The following is a 22,888-nucleotide window of genomic DNA, read 5'->3' on the forward strand; positions in this document are numbered from 1 at the left end:
CATTTCTAGCACATTATTTTGCGTACGTATGAGGGAGTGGCACTTAGAGAATCACTGCGCTAAGTCACCAGTATTAATACCATTTAGTAACTAGTTTACAGGTTTAGTGTGTTGCTGACTAACTGTTTACACAGTGTTGTAGTACCGAGTGCCGCTCAGGTCAGACGACACCAAACTGGCCCACATTCGGCCTCCTTCAGTCGGGCTCCTCCGTATCGCCTTCCTGCGGCCGGGGCTGGACCTCCTCCAGGGTTGACAGCCAAAACCTACGAGTGTGACCCAGCAGCAGACACATTGCACCTTTCCCCTTAATTGCAGCTGGACTGGTTTCAGAGCGGAGCACTGAAGCCAGTCAGCTGGCTGAGGGGTTTGCTTTTTTGAATGGACTGCTCAGTGCTCAGCTGGAGTATAAAAAGCAGCGGTATGTCCTGAGCCAGTAAAACGGTCTTCATGTTTTCTTGATGAACTCTCCACATGCTGGAACTTCAATTTGATTATGTAAAATGTTAAAGTGTAGTTCTGCTTTAAACTCCTAGAAACTTCTCAACGCAATAACCGATAAAACAAACAAACACTTAACCCAAATAATTAGGTGATCATCCACATTGTAAGAAATAAACAACAAAAGGTCAGTTTTATATATCATTTATTAATCGAAACAAAACAGTGCGTCCCTCCTCTGGACTGCGAGCTGCTTGTCCTCCTGCTGGACGCCTCCTGGTACTGAGTCTTCTCCACAACATGCAGCTCTGAGAGGGAGAAGCAGGAAAAAAATATTGTTAGTGGAGATCACTAAACTCAAATGATTCAACAGTCAAACAGCCAGTGTGGTGTTAAATACAACATGCATCACATTTTTATGCCGTTCAAAGCGTTGTTTTCCATTTTATTGTCTCCAGATATTTGTACAGTATATTTCACATCCATGTCTGAATAATGAACTGCGGAGGGAACTCACATGGAGGTCGTCCCTGGCATCGCCGCAGTGCAGTCGACGGGTCTCCTGCAGCTCTGGCATTTTTATCAGACGTCTTCATTTTACCTGCGAAACAGGAGGAAACAAAAAAGAAAACACCAGTTATTTAACTTCTTAACTGTTAACGGTGGAAATGCATTGTGGGTAATGTGGGCGATGAGAAAAAATGCATGAAAAATAAATATAATATATATATATATATATATATATATATATATATATATATATATATATATATATATATATATATATATATATATATATATATATATATATATATATATATATATATATATATATATATATATATATCTATCTCTGGTTGTGCTGCATTGATTGATTCTTGTATTTCGACTGTTCATCGTGGCCTGACAAGGATACAGGAGTGCAAAGCTAAAAATAAGGCCACGCGGTACATTCTGCTGACCGCTGTGGTTCTTACCCGGTTTAGCGTCGAGGCTGCTCAGCCTCCTCCGACGAGTCGAGGATCCTGTGGCGAGAGACAAACAATGAGAGTCTGGCAGTGAACTGGTCAGCAGGTTTCTACCGTCACTTTTTTTTTTGGTTAGTTATATTTGCCATTACTATTTTGAGGTTGCCACCTCTAACAAATAAACAATGACTATGCGTGTGTTTTGTGTGTGTGTGCGAGGGCAGTGACTGATTATTCAAAAAGAATAAACGTGTGTTTTAACAAATGTGTGTTTTAACTGGAAATACAGGTCATGATGTTATAATGCCAACATGCATTACAATGTAGATGTGAGAAGTACAAATGTGTTATGTGATCGTGTTGAAAATGCAGGTTTTTAGAGAGGCGTCTCGGCACCCTGAAGTAGATTGAGACGGGACAAACTCATGACAACGTTCGGATCATTTGCAAACCTCGGGGAAGGTAATTCTGTTACAGAGAAATGTGAAGCTGGACTTCGTACTGACACATCAGGGGTGTTGCTGCAAAAAAAACAGCCCAAACAGAGCTGGGAGCTGCAGCATGAAGCTCGTAGAGAAGTAGACCTGGTCATTTTCTGTGTCAGTCGTGCAGACTTGGGGCAGTGCCCTTTTTAGACGAGGCCATCGAGAGGCCAAAAGGGTTGTTCTGGCATCACACTTAGAGGCGGGACATAAGAGAATGTCACTGTGGCCAATCAGGACTGAGGACTTGGTTAGAAAATGGATCACAGTGCAGACGGATACATCTCGATATGCCTCCAGGGCTGGACTCATGGCATCGGCTGAACACGGCGTGGTTCCCTCTTGATGGAGGAGAACCACCACGGTCCCTTACAGCTACGTACGAGGTGGAATAGAGGACAATGCCACAGTGGTGATGTGCTGTGTTTTCACAATGACTGGCTGGTCACTGGTAGGACAGACCGTTTAGGTTCAAACAGGAAGAAAGAGTAAATATGGAGCAGCGAGAGGTACTGAGAGGAGAGGAAAGCAGTTAAGAGTCCGGCACTGCTGCAAAATGTTTTTCTCACAGAAGAACTACACGTCTCTCCCTTTTCCTCCTGCCTTTCTAGAGGATGTGAAACAACCAGCGCCTAAAAAGGTCGATGTATTTCTGCCGTTTCCTGCTAACCACTTCAGCCAACAATCAACAACCAGCATTTAGATCAAGAGTTTTCAAAGTTTGTAGTTTTTATATTTTCACTGTGGTGCTCTACCCAAAGGGAAACGTCACAGTATTCTAGGAGGTTGCTGCCCTGTTAAGGCTTTACACACCGGGCTGTCTTTGGCAAGGTTTAAAAAGAGTTAGAACGTTTGCCGTCTTGGTTTGGATCACGGAGCTTAGGGGCTTTTTCACCACGGAATAAAATGTATTCAGGAAAAAACAACAACCCCGGTGTGTAAAGGCCTTTACAGTGTCAATAAATATATTGATGGTGCACCAAAAAAAGAGATTGATTTTCACTGTCTCACTGCTTCTATGGGGTCAGATCATCATTAAGCAAAGGAACCACAGTTCCCATGAGGCTTTGGTGGCTGTTAACCGGACGTATAATGTTTAGATTCGGTAAGTTAGGATGCAGGCGGCAACTTGAGCCCTTGCTTACATTTTGGATGATTGGCACCATTAGGAGTACACTGATTAAGCCATTAGCAGCTTCAGTGATACTGAAGAAAATTTTAAAATGTGATAATTCTCAGGCAAGTTGTTGAGTTTTAAGGAACACCTTTGACTGTGACTTCTAAACACATTTATGGACGTTAAATTGCGATGAACATCAAAGGAGATGTCCTTTGGAAGTGTAAGACGCACTAAATCTAAAAAGATATCTCATGTCTGTGTGTTGAGACCGTGACTAAGTTTAGACTCCAAGAAAGTGCGATTCTTACTAAAATGACCAACTTTACATTTTCAGGGAAGACTTGTAAATAATGTGCTGGTGAAGCCACTTCAGGTGATGTAGGAATTCAAAGTTTATGGTTAGAAATTGTTCGGAAAGTGTTCCTCGTAATGTGTGGGAATATTTGCATTTTTCGAGAGAAAGAAAAAAAATAAACTAAACTATCTACACCAAGTCAGTAAGTCACAAAGGCTGTGGTGTAAGGATCACACTGCAGACTGCTTTGAGCAGTGGATTACAACAGGATGTCTGACACAGGGATTTACGTTTTCTACAATCCCACCCAGAGCAACCCGAGCAGTATGACCCGTTTCACGTGAAAGCTGCAAACACGTCCCAACCCAGTCCCACAACATATTCATGTTTATAGTTTCACAAACAGAATTATGACAAATCTAATAAAAAGGTATCAAACCAGAAATAATTGATTTTTGCACGTTTTTTTTTTTTTTTTTTTTTTGTTTTTTTAAATCAGACACGGCACTACATGATTGATATTAAAAGAGGTGCAGCACAAAGACAAAACTACGGGAAAAAGCTTTCTTACAGCATTACAGTGGAGAATGCCATCTCTTTGAGTTTGATACACTTTTCTGTTCGTTGCACACAGCTTGCCTAATACCAAAGCTAATAACCATTATATTAATTATATATAATGTCTAAAAAAAGATTTCAGGAAAAATCCCCAAAGACATCAACACAAACTGAGGGAAGAGAAACAAAGTATTTTGCACAGCTTTACAAGATTTGAGCTTTCTAACCCTTTAAAAATGCCTAAATTCAGTTTTCCATCTTGCATGAATGCCTCTCGTGTTCATAAAATGACAGCAGCACTGCATCCCACAACACTCAGTGTTGAACCAGTGACTCGGCCGTCCATACACAGGTACCTTTCGTGCATGCATACAGAGAAGCCAAAGTACTACAACCACACACACTGCACAGGCTATAACGCTTAGTCACATTCCACACACAGGTTTGAAGAAAGGGAACCTGCACTGTGATGCCATTCTTTGCCAGTGTGATGCCAGAAGCCCTGTAGAGCATCACTGTAGAGCAGTGACGCGGTGCAAGAGAGGACAGAGAGAAGAGTTAAGTCATGGGAGAAGAACTGTGCATCTTGTATAATAAAACATGGATGGGACACTTACCTTGCTCGTCTGTGTAAGCATACCTCTCTGGCTGCAGTGCAAACAAGTCCGGGCTTTACTGTCCACTGACTTCTGCAGAACTACTCATCGCCAATGTAACCCAACTGCAGAGAAGAGGCTCTATTGTGGACTGGGGCAGCTAACGCACCCTCTCATTTACCCAAAGGACATGAAACACGCACACACACACACACATAACCACACGGGCACAACACGCCATCCTCTCTTCTGCCGGTTAGGGCGCATGGGGCTTCCTGCCTCAGGTAGGTTGGTGAATAGGAGGTCGGTCAGGTCTACTAGTGCGGTTTTCACCAACAGCTTTCAGGGGTCAGGAATGTTCCACAAAGAGAATTATAAGTGGTGAGGCCTTTCAACAAATCTTGACTAGGAACTTCTCTTTAGGTATGATGGCATCAAGGCTTTGGTATCTATTACCCCCATGACACATGGTCAAAATGAGTTGCAACAGGGGACACCCCTGATCCGAACCTCTATATTAAGAGTTACTTTACAGTCTGTTGACGAAGTTCTCTTAAAAAAAAAGGTCAAAGCGTTGCTGTAATCCAGTGATGCCTTCAGTGTGTTGGTTAAAAGGGGCATCACTGTTCTGAACATCTAATATAGTTACTGTGTAGTCTGTCAAGAATCTGCCTTACAATAAACCTCGACATAAAACTGAAAAATACGTTTAAATGTTTACTCACACAATGCCATCAAATGTGCTGCAATAGGTCCCTGTTCTGAACTTCTAAAATAGTGACTGTTCAGTGTGCTTCTTGCCACCTTTATGACGCTCGACTGGTCTTTAACAATGTTTTGAAGTGTGCTTGGCGCCACCTTAAAACAAATCTTGACTGGGAACTTGTCTTTAACAATGTCAGCGTCACAGCTTTGGTTACCATTTTTACTTTAATAAGTCAAAATGCATTTGCAACACCTATTTGAACCTTTTTAATATTGTTGCTAAATAGTTTAGCCTTTGATACAGATCCTGACAAAAGGCATCCGTTTAAAAATGTCAAAGATAAGAGTAAAATGTCTAAATGTGTTGGCCATGGGGGACACCACCGTCCCAAACTGTAATGTAGCAACTGTGTAGGTAAATGTGCTTGCAGCTCTTTAGACAAATCTCGACTAAAAACATGTCTCAAAAAATGTTAAAGGTTTGGTTTCCATTTTTAACTTAACAGTCTTGTGCAAGACAAATGGCCAACTTCACAAGCTACAGAGCCAGAACCTATTGCGATCAGAAATAAATGTCAAAAAAAGATGCTATCTGGGCCACAAGAATGAGTGCGTTTCATTAATATAAGCGAAGAAGCTACAGACTTTGAATTTCTTGGTTTGGAACGTTCCTTCTCATAGTCCAACACCTTTAAAGATGGCCAAACCTGTTAAAGAAAAACAAATTGTACACAACACACAGACATAACATTACAAGTTTTAAAAGTGTCACTTCGGTCACGTCAATAAGCAATTGCACTATTTTGCAGGATGTTCAGACGCCGTGTGGAGAACATCCGTCTGACTAGCAAAGCCCTCAATACTTGTGTAATACACTATACACAAAAGGACATAGCTGATTTTTTTAAGCTGCGTATTCAACTTTCAATTTCTTTTTAGCACTTCTTAATAATATCAAATCGTATTACTACTAGTATTTTGTCTTTCGCTATGTGACAAAATCCCTTCCAGAGGTAATGCAGTTAAACATCTACAGAAGAGCACTGAATATGAATTCAAAGGGGCTTTGTTATTGTGTTTAATTCTCCTTGTAAATCTTCATAAAGTGAGAAAAGTCACTACAAGGATGGACTACTATTAACAAAAGAAAAGAAACACCAGCATTGTTCCACAAACAATGGTTGTAAACTGGTTCCAGAACAGGGATATCACAAGAACCGAGAATTTGGTACATAGTCGATGCCAACATTCTGAAAACTTGACTGTACTTGTTTATCTACAGTACCAGATGTACCCAGATCAGGGCTCAAGATTAATGGCGTCCCAGGGACGATAGAAAATGTCCCTGAAAATGCTATATTGTAAACGACAAATCCGTGATGAAATTGACAGAAGAGCGAGCTAACGTTAGCTGTTAGCAGTCGGTGGGCGGCACAGCCCCGCTTGGCTAAATAACGGAGCTAACAGCTAACGTACAGAGGTTGCACTGAGTCGATGCGCTCAAGCTCAATTTAGTAAAATGGGTATTGGGCAAAAGGTTAATTATAACGTTACGTGCTCAAATGCGATCTTGTCAAATTTTGGATTTGAAGAGAAACTTGAGGCGGCTCAAGCAGGATTTTGAATAAATTTGCAAAAAAACACTAGGCAAACCGTAATGAAGGAGTGGATGTTGTACGAGTTTGCTTATTACCGTGGGGTCAAATTCGGTATCACAGAATTTCACCGGCATTGGTATCGACCATTACATTTTTAGTATGGTGAGATCCCTAGTCCAAACTTATTTATGAATAGTTTTCTTCAGAAAATCTGATTTAACCAACAAACACTAATCTGGTGTTAATCTAATCTTCCATTCCCACAACAGAAGTGCAATGATGAAACTACAGCATGCCTTCAAAGATATCAGATACATTGGGAAATTGATGACTGCAGTATACTTAAAAGTTTTAGGCATTCACTGAAGCCAGCCACTTTCAGAAAAGTAAATGCCTAAGTTAGCAAAAGTTGACCGAATTTCAGGTCCATGAACTGAGGTGACATTTCTCAGGTAATTTTAGGGATCTCCTTTTTTAACAATAAACAGGCTACACTTAACTATTAGGAAACGTTTTTTAAAATCCAGTGAGTTGCAATTTAGTCATGTTCTTGTCTCTCCAAAAAGCCACAAAGCTAGATCAGCATCATTCCTGAGTCCACGCTATACAGCCAACCTGTTAAAGAAAAAAAAATGTACATAACACAAACACACGCATCATTACAGATGAACACTCCATGACATCCATTTCTGTTACCAAGTATCTGGAGTCCTCTTTCTCGCAGCCATTGCAGATGTGTTTTTCAGGGTTCTCTGATGCCACATGAAGGAGATGATTTACTTAAGATACTTGATATAACAAAGCATAAATGCACAAGGACACAAGGTAGCCAAATATTTGAAATGATTATTGTCCTATGGGAGAAATAGAAGTGTGGCAGCCCTGAAAAGTACTTGGGAAAGGGATTTGGGCATTTGATTTGACGAAAAGGCTCAAAGCTGTAGCAATTCTCGTACAATGACGAGGGACTTGTGGTTAAGATTGATACTATTGGACCTGAACAGGTTACATAGACTTGGCTTTAAGGATTCTGTGACTTGTAGGTGGGATGAGGGCACTAGTAATGATAGAGCAGCAAAATATTGTCAGGAACTGTAAAGTCCCCTGAACAGCTGCTTTTTAGCATTGAGTAACTGGAATGGGAAAGGTTGCTACGCATTTAAGAATATCATACAGGATTAGTAAAAGGGCAGCTAAAGTGGGAAAGGTATGTTGCTGTAGAACAGAGTATGGTGGAAGCAACTGAATCACAAGTACGGTCAGGCGATTTCATGTTCTTAAAAGTCTTTACTGAGGATCAATGCATCCATTATTTACTTATATTATATTTCTACAATGTCTCATTATTGAATTGTTTTTGGGATAACAGGGTGGGGAGGGAGCAATGAGGAGGGATATGATATGCATTTGTACAGTTTTTTAGTCATGAGCATAAAAAAAGGCAAAGATTAATTCATACCGTTATATTTTTTAGTTATTGTGCAGGTACATTATCATATTGTGCACAAGAATGCTACAAGTCATAAAGTTTTTTGATGTCTGGCATACTTCAATGTTTTGGAAGCTATTAGAGAAATGAAGACCATAGGATGCATTGTGATCATTTAGTTATAGGTCCACATGTTCTCCAAAGACAGCCAATGGACACATGTATGAGCACTATACAAGTGGCTCCACTTATTCTTGCTCATCTCAAAAATGTAAGCATTCTAAAAGAAGTAGCAAAATATGTGCTGTTGCAAGGAACTACATGTAAATACACCTTCAACAGCCCACAGAATGTCCATTGAGCTAGTGCCAGGAAACAAATGAATAAGTGCTCCATCCATAGAAAGAAAATGGGAGTAGAAAGGACATTGAACTGCTTCGTGGTCATTTGACGACAACAAAAGAAAAATGGTGATTGTTGTTAGTTATGGCGACAACACACGTCAGTAGGGCCGTAGTGTCTCTTCGCAGTGAACACAGCTTCAGAGATGGTAGGCTGGCTAGGCAGCTCGTCATTATCCACATCGGCGAGGAGTAAGGCGGAGGGGCCGTTAACTCCCGGCACTGCTGCTGGCCACCAGCCCAGAGTAGCATGAAAGCGTGGTGGAATTAGCACGCTAGCTAGTGGACAGCGCAGGAGTGCGCGGAGAAATCATTAGTTTTTAAAATGTTAAATGTTTACGCTTCTTAAAGTTACTACCCCACTGCAAAACATAACCTCAGTTAGCTCCCTTCAATGATACACATAAAAGTAGCCACCGCTCTGACCATCCTGCTACGTTGATTCAAAGGGGAATGTCCGATCTACTCCTATTTCTCTGGCTTCATCTTTATATTCTCCATTTCCATAAAACAAAAACGTGAAACTATGGTTCTTAAAGGTTAAGTGAAATGTGCTAAATCTGCAAAGTTGTAATTAATACAAGAATACTTACACTCACTTTTACAGCCCATCCCATCTTCTCCTACCACACAACTCTGAGAAATGCTTGCAGAGGCAAGCCAGTGTCCATTTGACGCCAAAGTGAAGTAAGAAATCCTCAGAGCGGGTACTCTTATTCATTCATTCGATTCATGGGGAGTGGGCAGCAGAGTAAAAAAAAAAAAAAAAGTGACTTTCAATTGCAGGGCTTAGACTTTTCTTTGATACGGTAGTTATACAACATGTTAATAATTTGCCATTTTCTTGACATAGCAGGCCTCAATTTACAGAATTCAGTTGAAATCTGTGATTCAAATGCCAAAAGGACTAAAAGGCTCTGCATCCTGGGCAAAAGGTAGCCATGACAGGTATAATAAGGTAGGTAATTGTTCAGTATATTTTTGATAGTTTTAGGCCATGTGTTTCTTGTAATATCACCACAGATGACATTCATGCAACTACAGCTAACACATGAAATGATGTCTCCTGAAATGCAGAAAAAGGTGATGGTCAATGGGCTGCTGTGGAATGCAACCCACTTAATGATATGAAGCAGTGTGAGAACACCAAACTGAAGCTAGATCTGAGCACGATAATGACATGAAGGCACTGTACCCGAGTAACACAGTAAAGCTCGTCCATTACCGTCAATGAACTAGAAAGAGAACTTCTTCCAGCCATGTTGTTTATGCATCCAGCCACATGAGAATGCATCAGTGCAACACAATTAGAATTCACAGTGTAAAACAAATAAGATTATCAAACCATTAAACTGATCAGTCTTCCTTTTGTGAAATGACGTAAAATGGAATTCACAATCTGGAGGATGTGAAATGTCCGCATGTCTTGCCAGTTAAAAGAAAAAGGGTGAGGCAGACGGGCCACATATCCCACTGCAGTATGAGCCACATCGATGCAGTTTACCTCTTAGGACAAACCCTGGATTTCTTGTCTTCTTCCAGGTCCAGCACAACGAACGCTTCGTCACAGTACAACTTGTGCACGTGAGGGATTTACATCTTTTTACTTCGTTTGCTGGCTCATGATACACTAATATCATGCTCGATAAAAATCATGAATGCATAAATAGTTTTAATTTAAACAAGAACTGAAAATAGTTAGTCATACTGACTTTCTTTTTAGTAAAATATGTAAGGGTTGTAATTTTCATCTATAGATTGAAAACATTTGATACAGGTACGCTAGTTTCTGGTGGGTATGACTACAAAACTGACCCCAATGCATGTTTGCAAGTCCAACTGAGCCCTTTGCCAGTCATGCAATGGCAGGTTTACTCTTGCCAACAAATACTGCAACTAAAGTATGGTCATTCGATTCTAATAGTTTGAATTCAATTGAATAAATACTTCCTTTTGTGTTCATATAAGATACAAGCTGTTTACAGCCGTTGTACCCAAAATTAAGTCCATAACTGAACATGACTACGTTTACATGCAGGTTTGGAAAGGATCATCTGTCTAAGGCACGGGGAAACAATGTCATGTCCTCAATCTGTGAACATGCGGCAAAAACAATAAAGATGGCGGACTACCAGCATTGTAAGGCGACGCTAAGCAGCAACTCAACCTCGCTGCCCGTCCACGCAAGTCAAGCTTTGGTTTTGCCAAATCACCTTGGGCACGCCTTGCTAAGCTAGTTTAGCATAGCATCTCCCAGAACAAACGTGGCTCACCAGAGTAGAATGTTTTTCTTCCGTGGTGGGAGTGTCAGACAGCACGTTGTCCGTTACGTCGGGTGGGTTGCCTTGTTGAGCGCATTATACAGTATTTCCCACAATTTAAGCTTCTACATTTTCCAAATGCAATAGTATTATTCAAACGTATTGTTCGGTTCGTAATGCCTACCGAACCGTGAGCCTCGTACCGAACAGTTAAATACGAATATTGTTACACCCCTACTGGCAAAATAAAAAAAGCTCACATCGCAGACGCATCGTTAATGTGGCTTTTATCGCCACCTTCTGGCTCTGGCAAGTAGTTTTAGCGGTCAAGCTTGGATGGCGGTATTTTCTTAACGAAAGGTTGTTTTAACATTTTCTTTTTGAATTGAGGGGGGGGAATGAGCTTTTTAAAATATCAGTACATGTGTAGACACGGCCCAAGTCTTTATACAGTAGCTGGGTACCAACTAACAAGCTAGCCGTTTATACTGCATATACATAACCGCTATGGGCTTCTTATTTGCTCAACTACAACAGTCAGTGCCATTTCTATTACATGGCCGGCCTGTACACACTGAAGTACAAAGACCATCTTATGTATATTCTCATTCGTCTCACTGCCAAGAGCAGAACTTAGACTTAAAGCTTAATAATGTCCAGTGACACATCATTGGGAAATATGAACACAAACAGGATCATCAAAAGCCTAATATACAACTTACGAGCTGGATTACGTTTTGAAATTGTGATGAGATATCATCTATTGATAAAAGCAACAACCCATTTGCTACAAAGAAGCCGCAACAAGAATTGGCGATTTTGCTAATATATATTGGACTGCATGTAAACGTAGTCAATACTCTCCAAATACACACAAGACACAATAATGTGGACCGTGTGTCACTGACAGACCGAGTACGTCATATGAGAAGAATGTGCCCACTTGGCTACACACACACACTCTCTCCATAGGCGTTCTTAAAGGATCTATGCATTGTATTTCTGCTTTCCTGAAGCATGACTGTAAAAGCAGAGTTACTGAATGCCAATGAATGAATGTTGGTTAACAACTCAGTCCAGCCATTTCAGTAGGAATTATTGCTTTATCATGTTTCAAAGGGGGTGGGGGAGACCTCCATTTCCACTCAGCAGTGTTTGTGGAAAGTAATATCAAAGTTGAGAATTAATGGCGTCACCTGGATGGTTCAACATTTCTGAGTGCTGACTTATATTTTATAAAGAATGCTGACTGTGACGGTGTCTGACGGTCATCTGAAAATGCTGGGCATTTGCAGCGAGCAAACGCGTTTCTTTAGATTGCGTTATACACATCGCAGAACGAAAGTCAGGACTGCAGCAGAGACAACACATAGACCCTTTAAGACCTAATGTGGCAGATGTATCCACATTACTTACAAATAGCCAAATGTTGGCATTTGGTTGCTTTTACTGTACGTCTCAACTGTGGAATGAATGCTAACGTTTGCCCTGATACAACCAATGTCTCTTTATTATAATACATGCTTACTCCAAGTGTATGGCACAAAACATAGCCATAGAAGGTAGAGAGAATTGTTACAGTCATCAGTTCACGGCGACTCACAGAGCATAATACATCTAGAAAAGAAAATTATACATGATCAGAAAGAACTAAAGACCACACGAGGGTGTCCTATCTTTCCAAACTACTGACAATACAAAATAAAAAAGGGGAAAATATCAACTTTGTCATAAAATTAGTAAATTGTCAGGCTAAAATGTAGTAACAATTTGAACTTAAATACAAGAAATGCGTCTCAACATGTTTGTTGTGGAGAATTTATACAAAATGGTGCTGCTCGGAGCATCAAAGGGCAGCGTTTTTAAAAGCGGGGTTTCTTAGCAGGACCATCAAACTCCTCGCGGACCCTGCCGAACCCGGGGTTACCAGGACCCATTCCCCTAGGACCGCCCTGGGCGAAGCGCTCGTTGCGCTGTGGGGGTAAATTTGCCAAGCAGGCAGATAGGAAGGGAGGGGGGTACGGTATGGGTTCAGTGCGCAAGCACACAGTTCATGTCCATATGGAAGTGCATTTAAAAAGGTACGGCAATAGAGGTGATTCGTTTTATATTGTGAGATTTACAACACAACCAGCAGGAGACACATCCGAAGAAACCGTTCGTTCCAATATGAAGGTCCACAGGTGCCACAGGTTACATACGGAAAAGGAAGAGAGGGTAATGCTTTCGTTAGTCAGTGCCTACCTAGTATGGTCTCTCCAGTGCATGCCAAGACTAGCCTCACTTTTTCTTAGATCTAGCAAATGCTGCCCATATTTACCTCCTGAAGATCATTGCCTATAGCAACAGACAAACCTCTCGAAGGAGGCATTTAGAATATAAAAATATAAATTACATTAATAAATGCTAAAGAAAAATTGTATATTCTTTGTGCAGGCAGAAGTCTCGTTTTCTTTTGAAAAAAAAAATAAAATAAATAAAAATAAAATAAAAAAGATATATATAAATGCTGTGCCATCGTAACAAATTCTGACTGAATTAAGTGAGTTCAAATGTTTCTTGGGCAGAAATGATGGCGTGTTGCTTGACTGTCCAGCTATCACAGCATCTATTATGGCACTGCATTGCTAAAACTCAACTAATGGATTTGAAATATAGGGACTGGTCCAGGAATACATGTGTAGAATATATGAGCACAGTATAAAGTAAACATTGCACAATATTCAGCATAACCATTTCTCCAACAAGAAATCAATTTGTTCACCACAAAGTACATTTTATGCCAATCCAGCTCTGTGAAACTAGAACAGTGTGAAAGTCTCAAAGAACATAATCTCCATCAGAGGAGGTTGCTTTGATGTACGAAACTACAGTGGTAGTACAATATGGTAAGAACATACAAAATAATGTACTTGTATGGATATATCCTGAACTGGATCGACATTAGGGCCGCACAATATTTATTTATAGTCACCGCGGTGTGAACTTACTTGATTAACACATCGTGAAAGAATGTTGCACTCAGCTACATTTTAGTGCAGTTTCCTACAGACACTTTCACTTAACTGGAAAAATACCTTTATCTTTTTTAAAATCTGTTCCCTTTGTGTTCAGTTAAAAGATCAATTTGTAAGTGTGTGGGAAAAGAAATCATTACAGCGCAGGATTGGCTATAGGACAATTTTGAGTAGAAATATAGTATCTATATACAAACGTCAAGTATTGACCTTTTATTCTAAAAACTATTCATATTTACAATATAAATGTAACAATAGCTTTTTAGCTATTGTTTTTTTCTGGTGCGGTCATGTAAGTCAGCGGGACCGGCAGGAAGTTGGTCAAAACAAAGCTGGAGTGTTGGTCAGTCTTTCTGCATGACTAATAACCCATTTTGCTGCTAGAAAAGTGATTGAATTGAGATGAACAGAGTAAAACTTGACAAACTGCATAATCTGAATTTGGGAAAAAAACAGAAAACAACTTGCAATAAATTGTATCTTGATTTAAATATCCTGGGGCCTCTGCTGATTCCCACCCGTATTACATTTTTCGATAAAAGAATGTTGGTAATAATTTCCTGTCATTATTTTAACTTCAACAAGCAATTTGTTTCATTTTAGCAGAATGCTGAAAGCAGCAGAACAGAGTATACTTTAATATTTGTTTATTTATTAGTAATATCGGTATTCAGAGAACGTGATCATCACATAATCTCATATCGTGCAGCCCTAATCTACATTAATCTGCTCAACCCTTTTTTTTTTACTGAGCTTTACATTTGGATGTGACTGCAGTGTGTCATGGTGCACACTCCATGGTTTGAGAAAATGATGCATCGCCAACAACACTGCCAACAAACTTGAACCTAAAAATATTGTCAGGAAATGGCGCTTTAAAGGCAAAGCAAGACTGAATAATTAGGGCATGCTATCATTAGCATAAATAAAGTTTGATTTGTCAAAAGTGAAGCGCGCCATTTTTCAAATACAAAACATAGTCCAGTAAGTTGAAGCATATGTTGTAATGCAAATACAAACGTATATAGAACTTCAACGCTTGTTTAACCGGTCAACTGTAACCCAGCAACCAACATAACACCGGTACTACAATTCTGCCAAGGCAGATAATAGCCCAGTGTTCACCAATATCATCCTCATCACCGGTGGTCACAAAGCTTTGCCTGCCCCGTCAATTAATTCTGCTGTATTATTTAATTTACAATATTGTTTTCAAGATTGAATGCTTTATACGTCAGCCTGCACTAAAAGCATTATAAATGCTCAGTTACAAAAGAAGATGTTGAGAAGGTAAAGGCTGCTGGTCCAGAAGATGAACTACAACACTACTTCAGGTCTCAAATTGGCTTATAGCACAAGAGGAGCTTTACACAGGATTTCACACTACCACCCAAAAATACAACTTCCTTCTTCTCATGACAGATGATACATCAAGCTGCTAGCACAGCATGAAACAAAAAGGTAAAACTAGATGAGAACATTGTTAAGGGGGGAAAAAAACCTCAAGAAATAGTGCCTGTCCAGCTCACGTGAGACAGGTCTTGCAATAGCAGTCCACTACGCCAACGGTGTTATAAGAGTGAGCAGAGCCACTGAAGTCTGTCTACAGCTGTCAGAGCAATCTCTTATGGTTTAGTGCAGGTTGACGGTTTCGGGACGATAACACTCAGCTGAAGGTAACTGAGGGGGCATGGCTAACCATTGAAAGAAACACTATTAGGCAGGCAGCATGTCTGTATCATTCAATAACCAGCAAGCCACCCGAAGACAGCTGGGAGCACAAATTATTCATCATTTCCCGTCCGGCTTGGCCAGCTGGCCTCCAAGTTAAAAGATCAGCTGGGAGTCTCTCCAACAAACAGGAAAGTCGATCATGAACTAAGTCAACTACTGATTGATCCACAAAGTGGGATACATTACCATTTCGTTGCCCATCAGGCCTCCTGCGGCTGGTCCCATTCCCTTCTGCCCCTCAAAGCCCAGTCCGCCCATGGGGAACTTCTGGTTGGCTCCACCGAAGGGCATATCTGACAGAAACATCATAACAAGTCAAATACAGGTACTGCACTTGAAATCAACGTATTAGACGAACTCCTAATGTGGTCTGTTCGTTAGACAAGATATAGAATTGGGATGCATCGCTACAGGTATCGGGCCGATAGCGACTCCAACTGATCGATCTGGTTTTGGTAAAAACATGGGGGATATAATTAATTCAAGTCTATGTTGTGTACTATATACATCAAATACACTGAAATTATAATTCATATTTTGACCAATTTGTTGCTACATGCACGCCATGTTCGTTTTCAGGCAAAACATGTTTACATGCTTTTAATATTTGAAAAAAAATATTCCCTCTTTGTCTGAATGCATGCCGTGTGTATTCGCCATGAATTCAACATTTCAATACTGAACAGTATTTACATAGAATAAAAAAGGAGACATGAAAATCTCACAATTTACAATATGAGACCTTTATAAAAAAAAATGTATAAAGGTTACATAACATTTTAATAGGTGTTTATTTAGATGTTCTTTCTAACAAGTGACTGGTGTATGATTTATTATAATAATCAGTAACAATTTAGTATGTTCCATACCGGTGTATATATTTGTTACATTTTGTCTTACAATATTAAGAAAGCAATGGTTAAGTCAAGCCTGATGTCTTACAAATAAAGGAATGACCCAGTATTTTCCACACAGTGAGGCCCACAGCTGATTGACTTAACACTGGTGTTGGATCGGTGCTCTGTATCGGCTGACATCCAAGGCCCAGGTATTTCCATCGGGAATGAAACAGTAGGTGGATCCCTAATATATTACATTTACTTAGATATCGGTGTCTCATTTCATATGAAATCACACAACAGTGTGAAGAAACGACCTGAGTTCTGTATTAAATACAAATACACACAAAAACTCATTAGCAAAAACTAATGCAGTCTAATATTAAAGCCCTGCAAAAAATCCTACATTCATAATGTTTTCTTAACCGTTTGAGAGGTTCTGGTTAAACTTTCTTTCATGTTGGGCGCTGAAGTTTGTGGTGCTGTTGAATTGAATTATTCTGATATACACGGGGCTCATCTTAATGCCTCTATAGTCTCTTTCTAAATAAGTAACCTCAATGAAATTACTTAAAAGAACTTACCACCACTCATTCCCAAAGCTCCACCGGGATTCATTCTCATTTCTCTGTCCCTCTGTAATAACAAAAGACAAAGACGAGAAAATAAGTATTGAACCGGACGAATACTTATGAAATATCTTCCTATACTGCATATCATAGTCTTGTATTATGTGGTAAAGTTGAACTCACATCCATGAAGTTGCCCATCCTGTAGTTCTCATCACGCTGGCGGCGCATCTGTTCTTCCATATCCCTCTTGCGAATCATCTCCTCTTCTCGCCGGCGGCGCTCTTCCTCTTGTCTGTTTACAAAAAAAAAAAAAAAAAAAACATTCATCATGTGATCCCGGTGTTTCATTGATAAGTTTGTGTTTGAGAGGACGCCCGAATGACCAACATCCGCTTCAATTGACAACGAAACAGAATTCTAATGAACATAAATACCTGATCTGCATCTCCTTTCTCTTTTGCATCTCCTGACTGTGTATCTCCTCCATGCGTCGCAGTTCCTCCTGTCTCCTCAGCAGATCTGAAAGGAAACCAGCCCATTTAATTGTGGCACTTGAAGACTAAGCTATCCGGTGAGTGACAACTTTTCTCACGTGATAAATATCAGAAAAATACAATCAAACTGCTGCAGGGCTTTTTTTTTTTCTTTTGTAAACCCAGCAACAATATGACTAAACTTGCCTTGTCTGAGCAGGTTGGCCTGGTGCTCGTGGAACGCGTCCTCCATCTCGCTCTCCAGCTTCTCGCGGGCCTCGCGCATGTTCTTCTCCACCTGCTGCCTCTGCTGCTTCTCCATGTCATCCAGGGACTTCCAGCGCTTGGAGTACTCGTATTCGAAGGTGCCGGGACGAGCAAAACGAGGAGGTTCCTCACGCTCTCTATGGAGGTAATATACAGATTGTTAGATTAAGATGATTGTATCCTCACCATAGACCTGTGGAGTTCTGCTCTGTGGTGGAAATACTACCAAACATTTCAGAATTAACTAGGAACATTTTGAGGGAATAAATGTTCAAACACCATTCTTTTGAAACTGGCCAATAATTTGTTTTCAACTTGTCTATATTAGTCAACTTAATACAGTGAGCAACATGGGTATCGGTGCTAATTGCCAGTGAGGGGATTCATATGCAGCAGGCAACATCCTTTCTCTTCCTTGCCTTACACAGATTACCATCTGCCACTCCACGCCGATGACTGATTTTTAACAGCTGCAATCCCTGAACCTAACCCCTCACACCATCTGCTGCTCACAATACAATGACGTGTAGCAAATTTGCATAATAAAACAGCTAAACTTATCCCTACAGAAGGCAAATGGATGGGACAAAGCAGGGTAGGAAATTTACATATTTTTTTGGGGGCAACTTTTGCCCCCACTGACTTAAATCCAGGGGCATTTTCAAAAAATTGGGGGCACTTTTTGAAACTTGTGAAATAACATTTAACCGTTGTTCAAAATAATAAATATACTTATTCAGGCTTACAGTATATGAGCAATTGTCATCAAATGGCAATAATAAGACTATTAGCAGTAGTCTACAGATTCAAAGTGGTTTCTTAGATTTCTTTAACAAAAAACAGACAATCATATTCAATTTATTCTTATTTATTTGTGGTTATTTATTGTTATTATAAAATGTTTTAAACAACTATTAACAATTATTAAGTCAACGATGCCTTGATTACATATACATCAGTCATTGTATGGAATTATTGAGAAAGAATATTTTGTAGCACCTCAAATATTGTGATATTACCCATTTTTGTTCTGAACTTATGCATTAGTCATTGTGCGGAATTTTTTGAGAAAAACATTTTTATAGCACCTTAAAAATTAAAAAAAATGTGCCATTTGAAGGTACAAATTCAGTTCAGAGTTTTTACTTAGAAAAATATCTTAATTGACTGTCAGTCAGGTATTATTCATTTCCAGCAACCCTCAAATCAAAGAATAAAGACACTTTACGCACAATTTAGGTGTATTTTCCCTTTAACGCGCGAGATGCAAGTAGTATGTTTTATACTTAATGTGAATATAATTCATTTAATCTAATTTCCATTATGCAATGTGTATACTTTGTTGGCATCTTATTCTGAAAACCAGATGTTCGTCTGAAGAAACCGGATGTTGTCTCACGTTAATCTTTCCGTTAACTTTCAAAGTCCTTCGCTCGCTCTCGATCTGCGCTGTTTGAATGAGTTTACCGTGAATTGCAGCATATAGGTGCACTAACATGCAAGTGTCTGCTGAGTTGACAGTGTCAGGTCCCAGGTCTGATTAAGAAGCGCCACACTTATTTATTCGTTTAGAAAGTTCAGGGGCATTTTTTGTCCCTCTCCTAGTGATATCAGGGGCAAAATGATATTTCTTCGGGGCAGTTTTGCCCTTTGCCCTCGTGTATTACGACGCTGGGACAAAGAGTGATTGGCTTACGCTTGATATCTGGGGTTCTTCTGTGCCAGCTTTTCTGGAAGACCATCTTCATCATCAAACTGCTCCAGAGGCTCGACAACGACGGGCCGGGGTGACCTGGAAAGGGTGAAACGAGCAAAGGCAAATAGGCAACGGATTTAAGGCACCTTTTATGGAGGTGTATCGGCTCATTATGCACGTAGGGCCTTTTAAACGTCAACTTTACTTACGTAGTAAGCAGGAAGACACCCTCGTTGCACCGATCCAGGGCCTTTCTGGCTGCAGGTTTGGACGCAAACTCGACAATGCCCTTGCCGGTGGCGCGGCCACGGTCGTCTACGATGACGATGGATCTCTCGACCATTCCGAACTGCGAGAAAGCTTCTTCCAGGAGCTCGTTGGACACAAACGGCGACAGATTCTTCACGGACAGAGCAGCGGAGTGTGTGGCAAAACGGACGCGCAGGGGTCGGCTTTTCATCGGCGTATCGTCCAACTCGGCTTTTGCTATCTCTGCAAGAGCACGCGACTCCTACGAGAAACCAAATGAACCATTACTCTTTTAACCCTCAGATCAATATAATTATTTTACCAAATTTCCCCCGGGGGATGAATAAAGTATCTCTTTCTTTCTTTTTACACAAACTATTGACTTTTCTTACACCGTTTAATCAGAAAATATCAAATGATTGTTAGCTGCATCGTCAAACTGGACCTCAAATTCTTGCACAATAACTATGAAACTGGTATATTTAAGGATGTGGTGTCCTACCAATCGGATGAAACCAAAGCCTTTGGTCTTGTTGATGAAGACCTCGCTGGGCTCTCCATATTTGGCGAACAGCCTTTTGAAATCTTCCTCAGTGATGTCGTTGGGCAGGTTTCCGATGAACAGACGACACCGCTGCGTGTACGTCTTCTCGCCGGGTTTCAGCAGCATAGAGAGCGTTGCCTTGAACGCCTGCCGAATGAGAACGATGTAACGTTATCGCCTTCAAATCTGTGCTATAGCAAACAATATATTTATGATATACTGAGAAGACAAAAAAATACATAAGAACTTTAAAAAAGAAAAGCAAGCCAATGGTCAAATATGATTGTCTTTGTTTGTATGCATGCTCAGTCACGTCACACTCAAATCTTCCTCCGCCCATCCCCCATTCGATGTGCTGTAAAAATAAGCCTGGCCTTTATATTAAAGTCAATTTTCGACAAACTAGCGTACACGAGGTATGTCAAAAAACAACTGAGAAATAATTTAAAAACAAAACATACTACATGTTCTTTGTTTTACCAGTAAACATTTTGCATTCATGCGTCTATGTGGATTTTAGACAAGATGGCGGATAGCTTCAGCGAAAAAAAAAGGATATGCGCGATTTCAGTCACCGCTTGTGCCGCCATAGGCAGCGGTCGAACGACGAGCTGAAAGCCGTTCAGAGAAAGCAGGGAAACTCCGCCCGCTCAGGACACATTGCATTTCAAATCGAACATAATGCTAGTATTGAATAAACTAACGTTAGCGAACAATAATGAGTGTCGAAGCAATTCACAACAGAATATATTAATACGAATAAAACAGACCTTTTCCTGACTCCCATCTGACCCAGATGTATCATTCTTTGGAGTCATTTTATCTTGCTCCTGTCTGGGCTTCATTGGCGGTGGCCCCATCCTCTGTCCTTGATAAGGGTTTGTTCTCATTCCTTGGTGTGGCCCTGTCTTCTGGCCTTGATGAGGGCCTGTCTTCTGGCCTTGATGTTGCCCTGTATTCTGGCTTTGATGCGGGCCTGTCTTCTGGCCTTGATGCGGCCCTGTATTCTGGCCTTGATGCGGCCCTGTATTCTGGCCTTGATGCGGGCCTGTCTTCTGGCCTTGATGTGGCCCTGTATTCTGGCCTTGATGTGGCCCTGTATTCTGGCCTTGATGAGGGCCTGTCTTCTGGCCTTGTTGGGGGACTGACTTGGGGCTTGGTTGTGGAGGCGGCTTCTGCTCGTTAGCATTTGCTACCGGGGACTTCAGCTGCTGGTTCTGGTCCTTGTTTGGCTGGCTAGGTGGAGGGGAGGCAATGATGGGTTTTGGAGGGGGTGACTGAATCTTCGGCTGAGGCGCAGGGGTTGTCGGTTTCGGCTGCTCCGGTGCCGTTGCCGTTGCCGTCGCCGTCGCCGTCGCCATTGCCATTGCCTGTTTCTCCTGCTGCTGCTGTATCGGGCCTTTCATGGTGAGAGCCGGACCAGGACTTGGCGGAGGCAGAATTGGCAGCGACTGGTTCAGTTGTGGCTTCTGGGGAGTCTGTGGTCCTTGATTAAGCGGTCTGGTGAAGTTATTGTTTGGTCCCCTCCGATTTTGGTTCTGATTCTGAAATGGATGGTTCCTGAAATGTGGGTTTCCCATTAGCCCACCCCGCATCGGCCCGCCGGGCCCAATGCCCCCGAATGCGCCTCTCCGTTGCTGGAAATTATTCATCCCGAAGCCGCCGCGATTATTGTTGAATCGAGACATTAATCCGTATATCAGTGAAAACTATAGTTAAAATGACAAAAGCGTTATAAATTGCTGCGCAACAACGGTCTCCTCCCGGTGTTTGCAGGTCGAGCTCTTTAAAATGGCGACTAACGGTTGTGTTTAAAGGAGTCTTTCTTTCTCCGGAAAAGTCAGCAACACCCCGATCCGCTCATTGGTCCGCTACTCAGCAGGAGGAGTCACGTGGGGCGTTCAGGGTCTTTTGAACGATGCACTACGTTTTGTCTTTTCTCTCGCTACAAACACACAATCAGGTCTCAATAAAGTTATTTAGGAAAATATAATGCTGTGGCTGTGAATGCCATTTCAATGTACAAACGTTACGGATGTAAAAACCTTTAAATAACATCAGAAAACATTAGACTACGAATTGAAATGTAGTTTTAGTCCCTGTATTAAATATCTATTCCATTCTTGTGTAAATTACCCTTCCTTTTGTTGATATTAAGACTGCTCTTTTTGGCTTATTCCTGAGCAGTAATTCTTCTAGATGCATTTTTTTATTGAAACAAATTGTAAAAAACAACTCTTTGTCCACATATTGATTACCAAAGAAGATCTGTTTGAGATAAACAAAAAGAGCTATTTGGTCCACCACTTCCCCACAACATACTTTAGAGTTTACCCATTTAAACTCATCCACCTTTGCTAACCTTTTGTAAATGTTGAAATGAAGTCTGCAGAGAAGGATTATATGTAAATTTAAAAAAAAGGTAGGGAACATCTGACCTCCTGTTAGATTTGACGACTTCAGGCCTGACAAAATAAAAAATGACTTGGACTTCATGAGCACTTCCACTTGAACACAAATGTGTTTATATTTTTCTAGTTTGGCAACATTTTGTTGCAAGTCTTTTGGTGTTAACATGTCAAAGTGGCACTGAAGAACAAATAATTAATATGAAATAAACATTAAGACTTTTGCTGCTTTGTG

The 22,888-nt window shown here is 40.7% G+C and overlaps 1 protein-coding gene across 3 annotated transcripts; it reads right to left on the reverse strand.

The window, feature by feature from the left end:
* Positions 1 to 629: 629 nt before the first annotated feature.
* sfpq (splicing factor proline/glutamine-rich) lies at positions 630 to 22,056 on the reverse strand. 3 transcript variants are annotated; one of them, XM_076105576.1, is made up of 13 exons: positions 21,016 to 22,056; positions 20,204 to 20,392; positions 19,662 to 19,963; positions 19,453 to 19,548; positions 17,697 to 17,893; positions 17,451 to 17,535; positions 17,197 to 17,308; positions 17,029 to 17,080; positions 15,792 to 15,898; positions 7,460 to 12,827; positions 1,419 to 7,378; positions 959 to 1,042; positions 630 to 749 (listed from the first exon to the last, which is right to left on the reverse strand). In XM_076105576.1, exons 1-10 carry the CDS (start codon positions 21,931 to 21,933, stop codon positions 12,717 to 12,719), a joined length of 2,169 nt encoding a protein of 722 aa, XP_075961691.1. In that variant the 5' UTR covers positions 21,934 to 22,056; the 3' UTR covers positions 630 to 749; positions 959 to 1,042; positions 1,419 to 7,378; positions 7,460 to 12,716. The 3 variants fall into 3 exon arrangements, with proteins under 3 accessions (XP_075961691.1, XP_075961692.1, XP_075961690.1); XM_076105577.1 differs by lacking the exon at positions 7,460 to 12,827 and having other exon boundaries at positions 1,419 to 1,466; XM_076105575.1 differs by having other exon boundaries at positions 1,419 to 12,827.
* Positions 22,057 to 22,888: the final 832 nt, after the last annotated feature.

The sequence above is a fragment of the Anarhichas minor genome, unplaced genomic scaffold (assembly GCF_050575085.1).
Source record: "Anarhichas minor isolate MPS153535 unplaced genomic scaffold, ASM5057508v1 ptg000033l, whole genome shotgun sequence".
Classification (NCBI taxonomy): domain Eukaryota; kingdom Metazoa; phylum Chordata; class Actinopteri; order Perciformes; family Anarhichadidae; genus Anarhichas; species Anarhichas minor.

Excerpts from the sequence above, each read along its gene's own strand:
- sfpq (XM_076105576.1), bottom strand. The coding sequence starts at position 21,933 with ATGTCTCGATTCAACAATAATCGCGGCGGCTTCGGGATGAATAATTTC. Across the intron at positions 20,393-21,015 it reads CAGATGGGAGTCAGGAAAAG|GCGTTCAAGGCAACGCTCTC; the intron begins GTCTGTTTTATT and ends CTCATTCGGCAG. Across the intron at positions 12,828-15,791 it reads GCCTGATGGGCAACGAAATG|CGCAACGAGCGCTTCGCCCA; the intron begins GTAATGTATCCC and ends TTACCCCCACAG.